The sequence below is a fragment of the Cololabis saira genome, chromosome 22, assembly GCF_033807715.1.
Source record: "Cololabis saira isolate AMF1-May2022 chromosome 22, fColSai1.1, whole genome shotgun sequence".
NCBI lineage: Eukaryota > Metazoa > Chordata > Actinopteri > Beloniformes > Belonidae > Cololabis > Cololabis saira.
The window spans coordinates 37,622,246-37,641,781 of NC_084608.1; the positions used below are offsets into that span (position 1 = coordinate 37,622,246).

The 19,536-nt window shown below is 45.7% G+C and overlaps 1 protein-coding gene across 6 annotated transcripts in view; it reads left to right on the top strand.

The window, feature by feature from the left end:
• The first annotated feature begins 655 nt into the window (after positions 1 to 655).
• LOC133423615 (NACHT, LRR and PYD domains-containing protein 12-like) overlaps positions 656 to 19,536 on the top strand; it is a 112,492-nt gene continuing 93,611 nt past the window's right edge. For 4 of the 6 annotated variants that reach the window (XM_061713857.1, XM_061713861.1, XM_061713858.1 and 1 more), the window contains exons 1-5: positions 656 to 733; positions 6,504 to 6,596; positions 7,701 to 7,788; positions 9,726 to 9,960; positions 10,064 to 10,102. In XM_061713857.1, the coding sequence (XP_061569841.1) occupies positions 6,535 to 6,596; positions 7,701 to 7,788; positions 9,726 to 9,960; positions 10,064 to 10,102 (424 nt within the window). In that variant the 5' untranslated portion in view covers positions 656 to 733; positions 6,504 to 6,534. Of the gene's footprint in view, positions 734 to 6,503; positions 6,597 to 7,700; positions 7,789 to 9,725; positions 9,961 to 10,063; positions 10,103 to 15,969; positions 16,139 to 19,441; positions 19,469 to 19,536 lie in introns of those variants that run through there. The other 2 variants (XM_061713859.1, XM_061713860.1) reach the window with 2 other exon arrangements.

Below are 19,536 nucleotides of genomic sequence, written 5' to 3' on the forward strand. Positions count from 1 at the left end.
CAACCCTCACCCCTGATTCTTTACTGCAGTCAACAACTCAGAAATATTCAAGAATCACAAGTAAGGGATGTGTTCATGATGGAAGCAGCTGTCACGCCCTGATCAATCACTGATCAATCACTGATCAATCACTCCACAAGTGGCATTTCTGATGACATCACTGATGACATCACTGATGACATCACTGATGACATCACTGATGACATCACTGAGGACATCACACACACTATGTCCCAACAGCTTGATGGACATTGTTGACAGAAACACACAGGAGCCAGTAAATAATGGGACTTAATCTGAACAATGATGAACCAAAATAAATTAATAAACCTAAAAAAATCTCAGATCATTTACTCAATAATTTAGTTGAAATTCATTAACAATCTTCAATAAAAATTGTCACCTTCATTTTTTAAGTTCAGCCAGATTATTTATGAGACTTTTCCTCCTCCTACCTGTCCATTCTCCCCCGCCTCCTCCTCCTCCTCCTCCTCCTCCTCCTCCTCCCCCTCCTCCCCCTCCTCCCCCTCCTCCTCCTCCTCCTCCTCCTCCTCCTCCTCCTCCTCCTCCTCCCCCTCCTCCCCCTCCTCCTCCTCCTCCTCCTCCTCCTCCTCCTCCTACTCCTCCTCCTCCAGCTCTGATTCATTCCAGGATCAGTTCAGTTGCGTCTCAGTAGGTTTTGTTCAGACTGCAGAATCTTCATCTTCAACTCTTTGGACTGTTTGAACAAACTGTAAGTTTGAACTTTGTTTTCGGGAACATTTCTGTTTGTTTCTGGTTGGAGAAGGTTTTCACTGCAGACTTTGATCATGCTGCATGATTGTTAGATGACAATATTTGTATTGGATTTATTTTTGATCTGTTGTAGCCATTTTACCTCAATGTGATTCATGTTTAAGATGATTAATACCTTTTGTAAGACTTTGGTTCTATATTTCTTCAAACCAGTGACTAGTCACAAAGCAGAATATTGCATTTCTATTGGCTGCTGTATGTAGAATAAATATACGGTAACTCAGTGAAAGTTTACACGTCACTGGACCTTTAAGCTACACAGTCTTTTGACCAGCATACTTTATTTTATTCATAAAAGTTAAGGATTCGGTTCAGTATTTTGTATGATTTTTCAGTTTTTGAAGTAAACATAGAAAAGAAGAACTTTGCATTAAGACCTTTCCTTTCTGTCATCGGTTTGCTGCGTGTAAAAGCCTTTCTGGTCCAGAGCTGGTGAGGCAGCTGCTGCTGCACAGATCAGAGACACAGTGATGATCAATGATCATTAGTTTTCTTCATCAATCAAACTGTGAGGTGTTTTTATTTCCTGGAATGAATCTGTCGTCTCCAGAATTAAAGTCTGTTTGGTTCCTGGAAGAAGTTGTTCTTTGGTGCTTGTGTAACTACTGAAGACGTATTTTCATCCAGAAGTCTTTGTGACTGAACTTCCAATAGCATCAATGTTGACACAGAAGCTCCCAGAGGTTCATGCAGACGGGTCAGAAACAACAGGCTGATTAACTGAAACATTTTTACTGAGAGACGTAAAATAATTTTCTTCTCCAGGTCATAAGACTTCTTAATCAAGACACACTTAATCAAGACTCTGAACTCTGTCAATCATCACACCTCATATCACATTTATTACTTGTTTGCACTGGATACAGCATGTTTATATCTCTTTATCTTTGCACATTGAACCCTTGTCTCTGCAGATCAACCTCTGAGCTTCCTCACATTACAGTAACAAGATTTTCTAAAGTGAAGACTCTTCACAGAATCACCTCTTCACAGAATCACCTCTTCACAGAATCACCTATTTAATCACGTCTCACTTTTCCAACATTTGAAGGATAACAAAGAAACAAGTATAATTAAAGCTGCAAACAGCGATGAACGGGCCCTCGCGCATGCAATTTTCAACAATAAAAGTCAAGTACTCAAAACTGAGTCTGATGACATCACCATGACTCGTTATGTCAAACCATTCAAAAGTTATGGCAGAAAGTAGGAACTATCAATATGGACCAATCAGATGAAGGGTAGGCGCGCTTTGTGGTGTCTAGCGTCGCCACAGTAATGCTTTTGACTGAGAAAAGTAATGCATGTCGTGTCAGGATGGAGACGAACATTTTGATGTATAACACACCTGGGTGCGTGTTACGGTTTGGGCGAAGAAGCGGCCGAAGAAAGTGCATACATTTTGCCACAATTACATGATTAATTCATGATACAGGTGTATATCGATTTTTGTGCATGTATGTTAATCCGTATTGTGGGGCTTGAGGCACAACGTTTTCTAGGGGGCGCTGTTGAGCCATTAGGCCACGCCAAGAGTACGTTATGTGGCTCAAAAACGCAATTGTTCTCGGATAAATGTTTATGTTTATGTTTATGTTTATGTTTATGTTTATGTTTATGTTTATGTTTATGTTCATGTTCTGGATCTCTGGAAAGCGTCTAGAGATAACATCTGTTGTATTAGACGCTATATAAATAAAATTGAATTGAATTGAATTAAAATAATACTAATAATCGTTGCGATTTCAATAGGGCTTCGCACAAGCTCTGCTGGTGCTCGGGCCCTAAAAATTCCTACAGATACAATAGGGCCTTCGCACTGTCAGTGCTCAGGCCCTAATAAACCAAAAGCTAAAAAGTAGCAGAGGTTTTACTGCTGGTGTCGGGGTTTCCATTGGTTTTACTGCTGGTGTTGGGGTTTCCGTTGGTTTTACTGCTGGTGTCGGGGTTTCCGTTGGTTTTGCTTCTGGTGTCGGGGTTTCCGTTGGTTTTGCTTCTGGTGTCGGGGTTTCCGTTGGTTTTGCTTCTGGTGTCGGGGTTTCCGTTGGTTTTACTGGGTTCTGTTGGGACCGGAGATGGTTTGTTGCCATTTCTCCACCAGAGGGCATCATGGATCTGCAGCTCCACAGGAATTAAACTAAAACAGAACCGGTCCCGGTTCTCTGCAAATACCTGACCCGAGGCGAGCTGGTTTTAAGGAGTCTTTTTCTAAAATGTGGATGATTGTGCTGATCTGGTTGGGGGGTCAGGAGCTCTGGAAACAGAGTGAGGAATGCTGGGAGTTCTGGAGATGATGAACCAGACGAGCCGGGACCGCCAGCTGAGCCAAGTTTGATCCTAATACTACTTTATACTTCTTGTCCTTTTGTATAAAAAATGCTCCAAATGAAGATATCGTTACTTTTGATACTTCAGTCAGTTGTGGTAATGTTTATCATTAACAGGTGGAAAGAACCTAAACTATTCAGATTTAGTCTAAACTACACACTGCTGGTAGGAACTACTGTTTTCACTTTTGTAGTAGTTCTTATTTATTATTTTCTTACTACTTCTTACTTCTTACTACTACTACTACTGCTACTACTACTACTACTGCTACTACTACTACTAGTACTACTACTACTGCTACTACTACTACTACTACTACTACTACTACTGCTACTACTACTACTACTACTACTGCTACTACTACTACTACTACTACTACTACTGCTACTACTACTACTACTACTACTACTACTACTGCTACTACTACTACTAGTACTGCTACTACTACTACTAGTACTACTACTACTGCTACTACTGCTACTACTACTACTGCTACTACTACTACTACTGCTACTACTACTACTACTACTACTACTACTACTGCTACTGATACTACTACTACTAGTACTACTACTACTACTACTACTACTACTACTACTACTACTGCTACTACTACTACTAGTACTACTACTACTGCTACTACTGCTACTACTACTACTGCTACTACTACTACTACTGCTACTACTACTACTACTACTACTACTACTACTACTACTACTACTACTGCTACTGATACTACTACTACTAGTACTACTACTACTACTACTACTACTACTACTGCTACTACTACTACTGCTACTACTACTACTGCTACTGCTGCTACTGCTACTACTACTGCTACTACTGCTACTACTACTACTGCTACTACTACTACTACTGCTACTACTACTACTACTACTACTACTACTACTACTACTACTGCTACTGATACTACTTCTACTAGTACTACTACTACTACTACTACTACTACTACTGCTACTACTACTACTGCTACTACTACTACTACTACTACTACTGCTACTACTACTACTAGTACTACTACTACTGATACTACTGCTACTGCTGCTACTAGTACTACTACTACTGATACTACTGCTACTACTACTACTACTACTGCTACTACTACTACTACTACTACTACTACTGCTACTACTACTACTACTACTGATACTACTGCTACTACTACTACTACTACTGCTACTACTACTACTAGTACTACTACTACTGATACTACTGCTACTGCTGCTACTAGTACTACTACTACTGATACTACTGCTACTACTACTACTACTACTACTTCAATTCAATTTTTTTTCAATTCAATTTTATTTATATAGCGTCTAATACAACAGATGTTGTCTCTAGACGCTTTCCAGAGATCCAGAACATGAACATAAACATAAACATAAACATAAACCCCCGAGCAATTATTATATAAACAATGGCAGGTAAAAACTCCCTTAGTGGGAGAAAAGCCTTAAGCCAAACAGTGGCAAGGAAAAACTCCCCTTTAGGAGGGAAGAAACCTTGAGCAGGACCAGGCTCATAAGGGGGGACCCTCCTGCCGAAGGCCAGACTGGGGGAGTCAGGGACGTCGACAGCACACAGCAGGCAGGTGGAAGCAGCAGCGGGATGACCAGAGGTGGGGGGGGGGGGGCGTCAGCAGCACACAACAGTCATGTGGAAGCAGCAGCGGGATGACCAGAGGGGGGGGGGGGTGCAGGCAGGCGGAAGCAGCAACAGCAGACATCCACGTAGGCAGGTGGAAGAAGCAATGGGATGACCAGAGGGGGGGGAGGGCCGGGAACACAGGCCAGAACGCAGCTCCTGAGGCTCCGGCCTGCAAACATACACAAAAGAGAAAAAAGGGGGGCCGGCACAAGAAACTACAGGAACAATGGACAAAAATGATAGCTATGAGATATTTATAATAAATAAAAATGGTAATGGAGAAGAGAGGCAGGGAAAAGGAGAGGAGAAGAAGGGTGAGAGGCACCGCCCAGCGGATCATGTCGGTGCCCCCCTGCAGCATAAGCCTATAGCAGCATATCTACCGCGAAGCTATATTTGAGACTGACTATTATAGTTTTGTTCTATAGCTGCGACAATGACTACTGACTCTAACACACTAAAGTTTACACTACCTAGAGATTTACCAACACCAGCTAGAGGTTTACTTAACACTAACTATAAGCTTTACTAAACAGAAAGGTTTTAAGTTTAGTTTTAAAGGTGGAGGTGGTGTCAGCCTCCTTAACCCAGATTGGAAGTTGGTTCCAAAGTAATGGTGCCTGATAGCAGAACGCCCGCCCTCCAAATCTACATTTAGATACTCTAGGAACTACGAGTAAACCTGCACCCTGGGAGCGGAGAGCTCGGCCAGGAACATAAGGTACTATCAAATCTTGTAAATACTGCGGAGCTAAGCCGTTTTGGGCTTTATATGCAAGTAATAAAATTTTAAATTGAATTCTGAATTTTACAGGTAGCCAATGGAGCGACGCTAACACTGGAGAGACGTGGTCTCTCCTGCGAATTCCTGTCAGTACTCGTGCTGCTGCATTTTGGATCAGCTGGAGCCTATTCAGCAAATTACTTGGACATCCTGCTAACAACACATTACAGTAATCCAGTCTAGAAGATACAAACGCATGAACTAGTTTCTCTGCATCCCTCTGCGAGAGGATTTTCCTAATTTTTGCAATATTACGGAGATGGAAAAACGCTATTTTACAAACCTGATTAACATATGGTTTAAACGACAAATCCTGATCGAAAACAACACCAAGGTTTCTCACAGTTGCACTGGAAGCCATCGCAACACCATCTAATCCCTTCCTAAGATGCTCTGGACCAAGAATGATAACCTCTGTTTTATCTGAATTTAGAAGCAAGAAATTTCTGGACATCCAGTCCTTGATGTCCCTAAGACATGCCTGAAGTTTAACTAACGGTTCTGTTTCATCCGGCTTCATAGACAAGTAGAGCTGCGTATCATCAGCATAACAATGAAAGTGTATGCCGTGATTCTGGATTATACTTCCCAACGGCTGCATGTATAAACTGAACAAGACTGGCCCTAGCACTGAACCCTGCGGAACACCATAACAGACCCTCGACTGTTCTGAAGAAACCTCATGTACATGAACAAACTGGAACCTGTCAGATAGATATGATTTAAACCAACGTAGAGCTGTCCCTTTAATCCCAACAACATGCTCTAACCTGTGCAGTAAAATGCCATGGTCAACAGTGTCAAAAGCAGCACTGAGGTCCAGTAAAACCAATATGACTTTAACTCAGAACCATAATCCAGGCTGTACACCACATTTGTCCCGCTTGTATCAGGTAAAGGTGAGTTGATGTTGTTTCCTCTGCAGATGAAGGCAGGAAGTGTGTGAAGGCAGCAGCATGGATCAGTGTGAGGACGAGAGAGTTCCTCCGGAACAGAGGAGAAGACGAGGAGCTCAGAGGTGAGACAAGACTGCCTAAACCCAGCTTTTTAAACAGAAATGTGTCACTAGTATCCGTTTTTTCCACTGCCAATCACGTGAATATGGTGTATAAACAATGTTGAATCATACTTCTACTGATAACTTCTGCAACCTACGTTTCCTGAAGGAAACATGACTGAGGAACGTCCCCCGCCTTCTCTGTTATGCTGTCACTCATGATGCCACGCCCCTCTCAGTTGATGCCACGCCCCCTACGCCAGATCGGGTCCAAAAGTCTGAAACTGAAAAAAAAATGTGAAACTGAAAAAAACATCTGAAACTGAAAAAAAAGTGGAACTGAAAAAAAAAGATCTGAAACTGAAAAAAAGATTTGAAACTGAAATAAAAAGGTCTGATACTGAAAAAAAAATGGAAACTGTAAAAAATAATTTTCAGGTTCAAATTTTATTTTCAAATTAGCAAAACTTTTGGCCTTGATTTGGCACCATAATATTAATTTTAGTGACTTCTGACTGGCGAAGACGGGAGTCATTAGCTACGACATTTATGATAAGTTTACCAAATTTACGATTACTCTTTTCCAGCAGCTTCAAATTTGCTTCAATGTCAACCGCTCTTGCCCCCGGGATGCACCTAACTATGGTGGCTGGAGTCGGCCTCACATGCCTGACTATGGAGTCTCCAATCACCAGGGTCGGTGAAAGTGTTAATTCAAGGCTAAGGCAAACTATCAAGATATATATTGTGTATCGTGACATGGCCTAAAAATATGGAGATATTAATAAAAAAAGGCCATATCGCCCAGCCCTACCCTCGATTGAGCAGTTCGCAGCTGGGATGAGAATCAGTAGCTTCAAATCAGAGACCATGGACCTCATGCACCCTCCCTGGGTCGGGGATCAGATCCTGGCCTCAGTGGGGGCATCTCAGGGTCTTGGTAACGAGTGAGGGATCAGTTCAAGGTGAATTACACAAACCTTGACTGACGCGTTTGAGTGGATGACTGAAACAGCCGTCTGTACATAGTGTTATCGCTTCACAACAAGACTTCAGAAGCTGTTACTTGGACCTGTCACTGTCAAGCATCTGCAGACCAATCCTCTTTTCTCTCAATTTCTGCAGCAGTCAGCTTCAAACACATGACGATGTGACGTCTGAGGACCAGGATGACTCCAGGGAAGAGATGACCTCCGGGAGTGACAGCTATACTGTAAGTCAAACTGCTTCCAGTCTTAAATCACAACCGTCTTTGTTCCTGGATGAGAAACTCAAGAGTTCATTGTTCTTCAGCTTCTTCAGCTGATGGAAGCAGAGATCTCTATCTTTCAGAGCAAATGATGTTACAGACATCGAATACATCATCATTCCAACAGACCCGTCAGTCGATGCTAACGCAGAAGGGCCAACTTTTGCAATTCCTAATTTGACCACCAGAGGCTCCAGAAGTGAGGCAGTCTCGTAGTCTGTAGAGGAAGAACCAGACAAACGCTCTGACAAAGCTGAAGTAGAGCAGCTAACGTCTGAGAGGCTGTTAGAAACGTCTACCGCCGTAGACGGGGCGGATGCGGAGGTAGCAGAGGTTGCTCAAGTGTTCAGTGATCCAGTGTGGACCTTGATCCAGTTTCTGAACCTCAACCAGGTCTGTCCCCCCGAAGATCTCCGCTTAACCCTTTCATATTCAGGAGGTGGAGACGCGCAACAAAGAGCTGTTAGTGCAAGCGATGCATCTACGGATCAGAGCTCTTGAAAAGAGTTGACCTGCGTCCATAGCTACGTCACCTCAAAGCACACACGTTGACGTCAGTAAGCACACCACGTTAGTTCCTTCGTTTCGGTCAGACGTTGACTATTATTTTGGTGCCTTTGAGCGCATGGCTACTGCACTAAATCAGTGTTGGTCTCTGCCGTTGCAGTGCTAACTTGAAAAGAACGGTGTTGCACGCCTATGAACTTGTCCCTGAAGCAAATGGACAAGGTTTTAGAAACTTGATTCTAACGTATAAAAATGTGTTTCCTCTAAAAGTTACACAATCCCCAACTGCTGAACGGAGACGCACGTCGAAATTGGTGCGTAAAAATGTATGTTCCGCCATTGGTGAAGACTGTGAGTGTTTTCATTGCCATAAGCAAAGACACCTGATTGCAGCAAGACTTGTTCTAATAAGAAAAGAGAAAAGACCTACGATCCCTGGTGGTGTGGGATCTGTTTGTTTCAGACATGTCCACATCAGACACACTAACCTTTGAGATGCTCAGACCGTCAGAGCCAGCAGGTCTAGCTCTGCCCCCTATCGTGTTTGCTCTCTGTTACATGCAGTGTCGAGGGTTGTCCTGAGGGTTGTCCACATGTCCTGAGGGGTGTCCACATGTCCTGAGGATTGTCCACATGGATGTTAAAATCAGCAACAATGATTACACAGTTAAATCAACACAGATCACAGACAGCAGTTCACTGAAATCATCAGAGAAGTTTCACAGTATTTGCATCAAACAACAAGTCCTTGTCAGTCCGAGTCTTGGGGGAACGATTTCATCAGACTTTAAAGTCTATGTTGTCCAGGTCTGTCTGTCTGAGGGATGAGGGTCTTCCATATTTGCTCTTTGCCATCAGAGAGACTGCACAGGGATCTCTTGGATTTAGTCCTGCAGCTTTAGTCTTTGGTCGTGCGGTGGGTCGTCCTCTTCAGCTTCTCAAGGGAAAATGGTGGACGGAAACATCTCACACTGAGCACAATGTGCTAGATTATGTCAGTAGTTTTCAGGAGTGTCTTCATCATGCGTGTCAGTTGGCACAATAGTTGTTGTGTTGTGATATGACATCGATGTAGATGATCGGAAGCCCATTATTACCAGAATGGACGCAACAGGGTGAATGGTCCAGCTGACTGCCAGACTCATCTTTGGTTTTACTGGGTTGGCTGGAGTCCGTTCCGCCAAGAAGACCAGCAGGTCCAAACGTGGGCCTGTTGGAGCAGGAAACATCTAAAACATGCAGGGCAGCGACCCTTGAGGGCCAGAGTTGGGAAACACTGGTCTGTAACCCATTTTCAGGTTTCTGAATGTTCCTGAGTTTGTTCAAGTCCATCTGATTTTCTGTCAAGAATTCAGATTTTAAGTCTTCATTCATGATGATTTCTTTCTTTAAAGGAGGTAAAATTCTGGTTGAAGGGCACTTTGGAGGATTTGGACTCCAGTAGGCTGAAGTTATTCCAGTGGTACCTGGTGAATGCAGATGAATCAAAGCATGGTTTCAAACCGATCAAACTGAGTCATCTGGAGAATGCGACCAGATTGAAGACAGTAGATCTGATGATGGAGAGGTTCTCCTCAACGACCAGAGAGGTGGCCAAGACGATTTTAAAGATGATGAAAAGTGATAAAGGTATGTTGTAGAGAAGGAAAAAACACAAAAACCATCTTACTATGAATATTTTATCCTGTTTAAACAATAACTGATAATAATATGTTTCATTGACCTCCAACAGAAAAACCTGTTGTCCAGGACGATCCAGCTGGTGCAACAGGTAAATGGTCCCGGTCAGTCAAATTGATTCACTTCACAAACACTCTCGTGTGAAATGGGTGTGTTTCCTCCCTTCAGGATGCTCTCGATGGAGCCGCTGTAAAGCTGCTCCTGATTGGGCTCTGGCTTTCCTCAATTTCAGAAGGAAGTAGAGGCGCATTTTTTGCATTTTTTATGGTCAAATGGAGGAAATTAGCTTCACAGCCTCGTTATAAAAACAGTTTCAACAGTTTGAGCATGACATCCTTCCCATTTTCCTCCTTTACTATTTACTATAGAGACACTTTTTTTTTTTTTTTCCCTTGTCTGCACACATATTAATGATTGATACCATGACGGTAGAAACCAAAAGTATATATATGTGCATTATTACTATATTTAATATATATACATATATATACGCATACATATGCGTACACATACAAATATACACATACAAACCCAGTGATTTTTCGGGGGGGGGGGGGGCAATCCCGGAAGCAGGAACACACGGAAACACACGTCAAGCACTGGAAATCTGCAACAAAAAACCACAAACAAATCACGAAACCGGCACGGAGCCAACCAGAACAATAACAGCAATCGACCTAAATCTTGAGATCTGATCGCAGTCTGAGCTAAGCGATCGCTAACTAACCCCAAAAACTAGAGAGCCAGCATGCAGGTGAACAAGCCAGTGTGTATGTCTATGTGTGTGTGCATGTATGTATATGACTATGTGTGTGTGTGTGTGTGTGTGTGTGTGTGTGTGTGTGTGTGTGTGTGTGTGTGTGTGTGTGTGTGTGTGTGTGTGTGTGTGTGTGTGTGTGTGTGTAATAAACCAAACAAAGCTCCACCTGAAGTGTATCTATAGTGGTGGAGGGGGGGGAGCAACCCCGCCACCCGCGAGACCGGAGGCTGACACGGAAGAGCCCGGAACCCAGGCCACCGGCAACCCCACAGAGGGGAGAAGTAGGAGGGAGGCAACCCACCGCCTGCGAGGCCCCCCCCCCCCCGGTGGCGGCCGAGGGGGCCCGCGGGCGGGGCCCCCACGGCGCGGGAAGAAGCAGCCAGGGATCCCGCGGCGGCGGAACGCAACCCAGGCAATCCCCGGCCACCCGGTCCGGGCCGGACACGCGGCCAGGAGGCCCTCACCCTTCAGGCCAACGACCCCCACCCGGCAGGGGGCCGGCCTGCCCGGAGAGACAGAGCCGCCCCGGCCGCCGACGCGGGCAGGCGCACCCGCCCCCCACGAAAGTGGTCCTCCAAGACCAGAGGGGCGCCCCGCCGCAGAGGCAGCGGGGGGGACCGGAGATGGGCCCGGAGAGAGGGAACCCCCCAACAAGGCGACACCCGCGCAGGCCCGACAACGGAGGGCCCCAGACCCAGGCATCCCATTCATTCATCCATTCACCTATTCGATACCTATACTAATAATAATATAATATACTATACATAATAATAATACTAATAATAATAATAATAATAATAATAATAATAATAATAATAATAATAATAATAATAATAACCATCTTTGTATAATATAATATTGATAAATTATTACGTTTTGATGTCCTGCCAATGGAGGCTCAGATCCTCCATGGCAGGACCCTTCCACACCGCATTCTCACCGACACAGACACACAATCACGCACCGTTTCCCTCCCCGGGGGGTCCACCACCGTTTCCCCCTCCCCCGGGGGGGTCCAGCACTGTTTCCCTCCCCGGGGGGGTCCAACACCGTTTTCCCCTCCCCGGGGGGGTCCAGCACCACCAGAAGGCACCCCAGGCTGCACGGCGAGCCCCGCCAGGCCCGGGTAACCCGACCCACCTATCCCAGGCCGGTGAGGGAACGCGGGTGATGTGGGACCCCCTCCCGCCCCTGGTGTTGAGTGCATGTGATTAATGCCATAAAAACAGGGAGGGGGGAGGGCCAAGTATCGATTTGACACCGACCCCCCCCTCCCGAACTACGTGTCCTTATCAAATGTATTTATTAAGTGTTGAATGTGCAGTGTCTATTTTGCTGTTAAAACCGTGAGGCGGGGAGTGCCGGGCCACGCGGGACAGTGCCCCCCACGACCCGGACCCCCCGCCCTTCGCCTATGTGCGTATGAATCGTGTAGGGGGGGAAGGAGGGGGAGCGGAGGCCGAAGCCAGGAAGCAGGACCAGCAAAGCCGGCCCTGATAAGACACCCGCGTCCCCCCACCGGCCATCCAGTAGACGGGGGCCGGCCCTCCGAGCCGGGCCAGGGCCCCACCGTACCTCCACGGGCGCCCCCGGCGCCACCGGAGCCCCCAGGCGGAGGGGGAAACGGTCCAACATCCTCCCATTCATACTGACAACATAAGACATAGACACCTGGGAATGGTGCCACCCCGCCGCCGCGCCCGCCCGTGCACCCCCCGGCCAGGGGAGGCCCGATCCCTGGATCCGGCCCCACCCCCCCCCGGGGCCACCCCGGCGGACACCCTAAGGGTCACGGAGTCCCCACATCCGCAGGGGCACTTGGCCCCCGCCCAGCGACGGAGGACCAAGGCAGCAATGCCCCCCCAGCGCAGACAGCCACCCCCCACCCGGGCAGGGCCGGGCCCTCCGGGTGGGACCCCCACGTCCACGGCCCAGCCCCCCCCAGGAAAACCTGAGACGCCCTAGCCACAGCCCCCCGCCGGGAGACCTGGAGATGCCCAAGCCACAGCCCCCCGCCCGAGCCCCCCGCCAGCCACCCCCCCCACCGCCATGAGGCAACCCCCCCATAGGCCCCCAAGGCCCCCACCAGCCAGGGACAGGGCCCCACGGCCCCCCCCACCGCCCCCCAGGGGCCACCAGAGGCCCGCGCCCCAGACCCCCCAAGCCGACCCCCAACCCCAAGGGCTACGAGATCACCCCCCCCGCCCCCAGTAGGTAATGAAGCCAATAATCGGGGACCACAGAGAGTGCAATTCAGCCGAATGTTGTTCAGTGGAGGCAGACATTATCTCACTACTAATATGATCTGATAAAAGATTCCTAAAATTCCTATAATATTTAATAATCTGCGAATATTAGTAGAGGAATGTCTACCTTTAATGAAGCCTGTTTGATTCGGATGTATAATAGAAGGGATGACTCTTTTCAGACGTTCAGTAAGGGCCTTGCTAATTATTTTAAGGTCTACATTTATCAATGAAATTGGGCGGTAGCTCGATGGGAGCAAGGGATCTTTGTCCGGTTTTAATAAAAGACTAATATTAGCAGAGTTCATATTTAAGGGTAAGCTTTTATTCTCCCTAGCATTTAGAATAATTTTATAAAATGTTGGTGCTAATATGCTCCAGAATTCCTTGTAAAATTCAGCTGGGAAACCATCTGGGCCCGGAGCTTTATTATTGGGCATATGTTGAAGAGCTTCATGAAGTTCTCCTATTGAGAGTGGTGAGTCTAAATTCGTAACCTGTTCCTGATGTAACTTCGGCAGATTAATGTCTCCAAGAAACTCATTAATGGATTGATCAGATGGTTCAATTTGTGACGAGTATAATTTATAGTAAAAGTCTCTAAAGACTGAATTTATTAAACAGGGATCATGTGTAAGTTCCCCTGACTGGTCCTTAATGGATGTTATGGTTGTTTTTTCTTTGTTTATTTTTAATTGATTGGCTAAGTATTTTCCCGATCTGTTAGCATGTGCAAAGTTTTCCAGGCGAAGCCTTTGTACTAGAAACTGTGTTTTTGCATCAATTATTTTATTTAATTCTATTTTAGTTTTCCTTATTCTGTTAAGGATACGTTCGTCTGCAGAGGTCTGGAAGGCCTCCTCTAGCGTTTTAATTTTGCATTCTAATTCTTTTGTTTTTAAGTTGTCTTTTTTTTTCTTATTTGAGGAAAAGGAAATTATTTTGCCTCGCATTACTGCTTTTCCTGCTTCCCATAGAACGCTCGCTGATATTTCCGGCTGGTCGTTATTTGGTAAAAATATATCCCATTCTTTCTTAAGAAAATTAGTAAAGTCGGGGTCTTTGAACAATGATGTATTAAATCTCCAAATTTTGGAGGATGATACGCTCCCCCTCTTCCCCAGAGTGAAGGAAACAGGTGCGTGATCGCTAATAATGATTGGGTGAATTTGTGATTCTGAGATATCTCTCATCAGAGAGCTACTGACTAGAAAATAATCTAACCTAGAGTATGAGTGATGAACGGCTGAGAAAAAAGTGTAGTTCCTAAGGGTTGGGTGTAAAGAGCGCCATGTATCGCAAAGACCCAGATCATTCATGTATTGCTTAACAATACTTGCTGACTGCCAACTCCTGTGTCCGCCTGCATTACTGAGCCTGTCCACTCCAGGGTCCAGAACCATGTTGAGGTCTCCTCCGACGATGACTGTGTTGTCTAGGTGAGCAGAAAGTGAGGTGAAAAAAGAGTGAAAAAACGAGGAGTCATCAACATTTGGACCATATACATTAGAAATACATAAATTCAAGCTTTGAATTTGCAAGACTAAAATTAAATATCTACCCTCTGAGTCAATGTGTGTGTCCTTTACAGTGACATTTATTATTTTATGAATAAGAATGGCTACCCCTCTTTGTCTGGAGTTGTAACAGGCTGAGAAAACATGCGGAAATTGTGCCGTGGCCAATGCATCTGCTGAAGCTTTAGCTAAATGAGTTTCTTGCAGTAGGACAATGTCTGCTTGCAGAGTTTGTATCTGGTTAAGAAGTTTTAATCTCTTTAAAGTGTTCCCGGCTCCGTTTACATTCCAGGTGACAAACTTTAATTTATCCATAATCCAATCATTGAAAGTAACATTATATGTAAGTGGTAATGTTGCATAAGAAGCTGTTGTATGTGTGTGTGCCATGTTATTCTAAATGTGTGATATGTGTGTTTGTACCAATTTACCAAACCGAGAAAGAAAGTGCAGCAGAGTGGGACATAGAGGGAAAAAAGAAAAAAAAGGGGAAAGGGAGTGAGGTGGGGGGGAGGGAGATAATTCTAAACATAATAGAAAAAAAATTGAGAAAATAATAAAAAAAAGAGAGAGAAAGGCAATCACCAGTGTGAGCCTATAACTTACCGAGACTAGCAGAGCAAGAATTATTAATACATTAATATATACCGAGAATGTTTAATGACACTATATCTAATCTAATCACCAAGTGTTTATGTAACTATATCTAACCTAATCACCAGTTAGTGAGAAAGAAAGAGAGGAAAATAAAGTAAATTTTGTACTCATCCTTTGTAGAAGAGCCAGGGCGTGATGTTGGGGTTGCGGTACAATTGTCCGTTCACGAACAGCTTGTCCACGGTGATGACAGCACGAGATCCCTCCGTCATGAACCTCCTCCGGACCGGGAAGAGGACTCGGCGACGGTCCAGGATCTCCCGGGGGAACTGGTCGTTCATGGAGAACGGCAATCCGCGTAGCTGTGGCCCCCGTCTCCGAACCTGCTCTTTGTGTTTGTAGTGTTCGAATTTAGCAACAATTGGCCTGGGTCTCTGGGCTTCGGATCTTCTTCCTCCTAGGCGATGGACGCGGTGAAACGTGATGGAGTTCGCCATATCTTCCGGAAGTTTTAGGTGGTCGCGGATGAAATCCTGGACGGATTGTTCAGGATCTTCATCAGGTTTCTCCGGGATCCCTGAGAATACCAGGTTGTCCCTCATGGACCGAGATTGAAGGTCTAAAATGGCCTCCTTTAAAGATTTATTCTCATTCTGGAGCCAGCTAAAACCCTCTGACATGGACTTCACCGACTCCTTCAGACTGGTGTTTTCAGCCATCAATTTTTCCACCTGCTGGTTACCACATTCCACCGCTTCTCTTAATGAATGGAATTCCTTGTGCAGGACTTTCACCATGGATAAACGGGCGTCATGGGAGGCCAAACGGGCGTCGATAGACCTCAGAATGTCCTCGGTGGTATTTCCTGGAGGAGAGATTGCTCCAGGGGAATCCTCAGGTCGGGACCGCTTCGGCGTGGAAGTAGCTGCGCTACGAGACTTCTTCAACATGACTAATCTCTCAAAATACTCATCTATGGATGGGTCTAAAGATTTGCTTTGCTCCAGGTTGGGTTCGTAACTATATAATCTGCCTATAAACTACCCTTTCGTTATTTTAATCTGAGTATATAATCGTTTTTAAAGCATTTATTGAAAACGAAAGTATTACCTCGCCATGTTGGATTCTGCTGCCTCGTAGCTTCTCGCGATACTACAACATCTCGTGGTGCGTTCGCTGCTGCTGGGAAACCTTTGCTGCTGCTGTTTCCCCTATAGAGACACTTAACAGAGAGCTCAGGGGCCTTATGTACTAAGAGTGCGGCGCACAAATAACGTGCGTTCACCACTTTCTACGCTCACGGTCGGATGTACAAAGAATGATTTGAACGTAGAAAGTTGCGGTCCTTCACGCACACATTAAGGCTGGTGTTCACACTTTTCTGAGGTTCTGTCCGTTGGCGACTCTCACTGGTGATGCAGTGAAGTGCAGAATATGAGGAAACGTGACGTCAACAATAAGTTCACGACCACGTGAAGGACACGACAGTCCCCACATCACCAGATAGGTTACACAAGAGTGGACCTGGACCTGGACCAGGACCTGAACCTGGACCTGGACACGTGAAGGACACGACAGTCCCGACATCACCAGATAAGTTACACAAGAGTGGAGCTGCAACAATCTCACAATCAACCACATGATCTGAACAAACAACTAAAGGAGCTCAACGATGGAACCAGCAAATCCTGATGGAGCTTTGGCTCCGTTAGAGGAACCTGCTGATGGAGGATCAGGAGCGAGTCTTCAGGGACCAGACTGATCTGCTGGTCCAGGATGAAGACTGGACCATCAGCTGGTTTAGTCTGGATCTGCTGGTCCAGGACTAAGACTGGACCATGAGCTGGTTTAGTCTGGACCTGCTGGTCCAGAACTAAGACTGGACCATCAGCTGGTTTAGTCTGGATCTGCTGGTCCAGGACTAAGACTGGACCATGAGCTGGTTTAGTATGGATCTGCTGGTCCAGGACTAAGACTGGATCATCAGCTGGTTTAGTTTGGATCTGCTGGTCCAGGACTAAGACTGGACCATCAGCTGGTTTAGTCTGGACCTGCTGGTCCAGGACTAAGACTGGACCATCAGCTGGTTTAGTCTGGATCTGCTGGTCCAGAACTAAGACTGGACCATGAGCTGGTTTAGTCTGGATCTGCTGGTCCAGGACTAAGACTGGACCATGAGCTGGTTTAGTCTGGATCTGCTGGTCCAGGACTAAGACTGGACCATCAGCTGGTTTAGTCTGGATCTGCTGGTCCAGGACTAAGACTGGACCATCAGCTGGTTTAGTCTGGACCTGCTGGTCCAGGACTAAGACTGGACCATCAGCTGGTTTAGTCTGGATCTGCTGTTCCAGGACTAAGACTGGACCATCAGCTGGTTTAGTCTGGACCTGCTGGTCCAGGACTAAGACTGGATCATCAGCTGGTTTAGTCTGGACCTGCTGGTCCAGGACTAAGACTGGACCATCAGCTGGTTTAGTCTGGACCTGCTGGTCCAGGACTAAGACTGGACCATCAGCTGGTTTAGTCTGGATCTGCTGGTCCAGGACTAAGACTGGACCATCAGCTGGTTCTGGACCTGCTGGTCCAGGACTAAGACTGGATCATCAGCTGGTTTAGTCTGGATCTGCTGGTCCAGGACTAAGACTGGACCATCAGCTGGTTTAGTCTGGACCTGCTGGTCCAGGACTAAGACTGGACCATCAGCTGGTTTAGTCTGGAGCTGCTGGTCCAGGACTAAGACTGGACCATCAGCTGGTTCAGGTACCAGGAGGATCTTCTGGATCTCTGCCCTGAACTGGACCAGCTGCTCCGGTTCAGACCAACATGATGCTTTCAGCTTTCACCTCGATAATCCCGTTGGCACAAGTTGTCTTTATTTCTGCAGTATATTGTTCACATTGTTATACTTATGAGAGAGGTGATCGCGGACATCCACAATGTGTAAAACTCATAAACATGTACATTGGTCTTAATCCGTTAGTATATAATACGCGTGACAATAAAGCGGAACGAGGAGCCGTTTTTCATCCACCAACTTAAGTTCTGGTGTCGGTTCTTAAAATACAAACAAGAAAAGCACAGTGTAATGATGCACTAATGCTGCCCATAAACATTCACAAACCCGTACGATTATAATAAAACCACAACTCTTCACGGAACGCAACACAAAGCAAAGAACAGCATTACCCATAATGCAATGCAGCTGAAATCGGAAGAAATGACCCCAAATAAATTATTTATTCCAGTTCACAGCCGATGCTTTTTTTATTTGTTTTACCTTTTTATGCACATTTCTTGTTAGGATGAGCGGTTTTTAATGGATAATTATCTTCATTATTATATTCAAACACATGTATTTGAGGGAGGAGACGGGGCGGAGGGTTGTGCTCCCGCATGTGTGCTCAATTCCACGCTGATTGGTTTGTACAGAGCAGCCTGCATGGATTTGGGCGTACGCACAGTTTTGTACATCTAAATTGTTTGTTATGTGTAAATTCCACGCTCGGTTTTACGTTGAAATTCACGCACTCTTAAGCCTGAATTATGGTTCTGCGTTAAATCGACGCAGAGCCTACGGCGTAGGGTATGCGGCGACGCGCAACATACGGTGCGTGTCGCCGCGTACCCTACGCCATAGGCTCTGCGTTGGTGTAACGCGGAACCATAAATCAGCCTTTAGTACATGAGGCCCCTGGTCCGGTCGGTCGGTTTCTCCAACTACTTGGGTTGAGAACCTGGCAAATCTTTATTTGCTTTTTTTTCCTTTTCACATAACAAGTTGGACAGTAGTGTGGCAACTTAGTAGAAACTATTTGGAGTGGAGAAGGTCTTTTTCTCTGGGAAGACAAGGGAATAGTCGCTTGTCTCCAGCCCACCAGCTCCGTCTCCAGCATCTATCTACTCGTGTATTTACCATTCCTCCTCTTTATGTGTCCAAACCATCTCCCACTTTCTTCCCTCACTTTGGACTACAAACACATCCACCATATGTTAATCAAATGCTGATGGAGCTGCAGGGCTGTCAGGGATGTTCATGTGTTATTTGGGTAGCGACACCTGAAACGGCGATGCTGAGACAGATTTCCCCAGTTTTTATATATATTTATATTAACACCCACCTAAACATTTCTGCAGACAAGTCTCTGGTCACACCTTGCTTAAGAAGGTGTCTAAGAACACAATTAAGGATCTGAGGTGTTCATCCATCCTACAGACTTCTGAGATACCAACCTGATGTGCTCTGATAGCAACTGTGGGGACCAATTCCACTCCAAGTCTTAAACCTGGACTTTCCACTTCAACCCACAACCCATAAGGGCTCTACTGCTAACATTCTGGTACTATAAACTATAAAGTTCTTGTCACTTCCACGTCCTAAATGTTCAGAGGTGTTGTAAAAGCGATC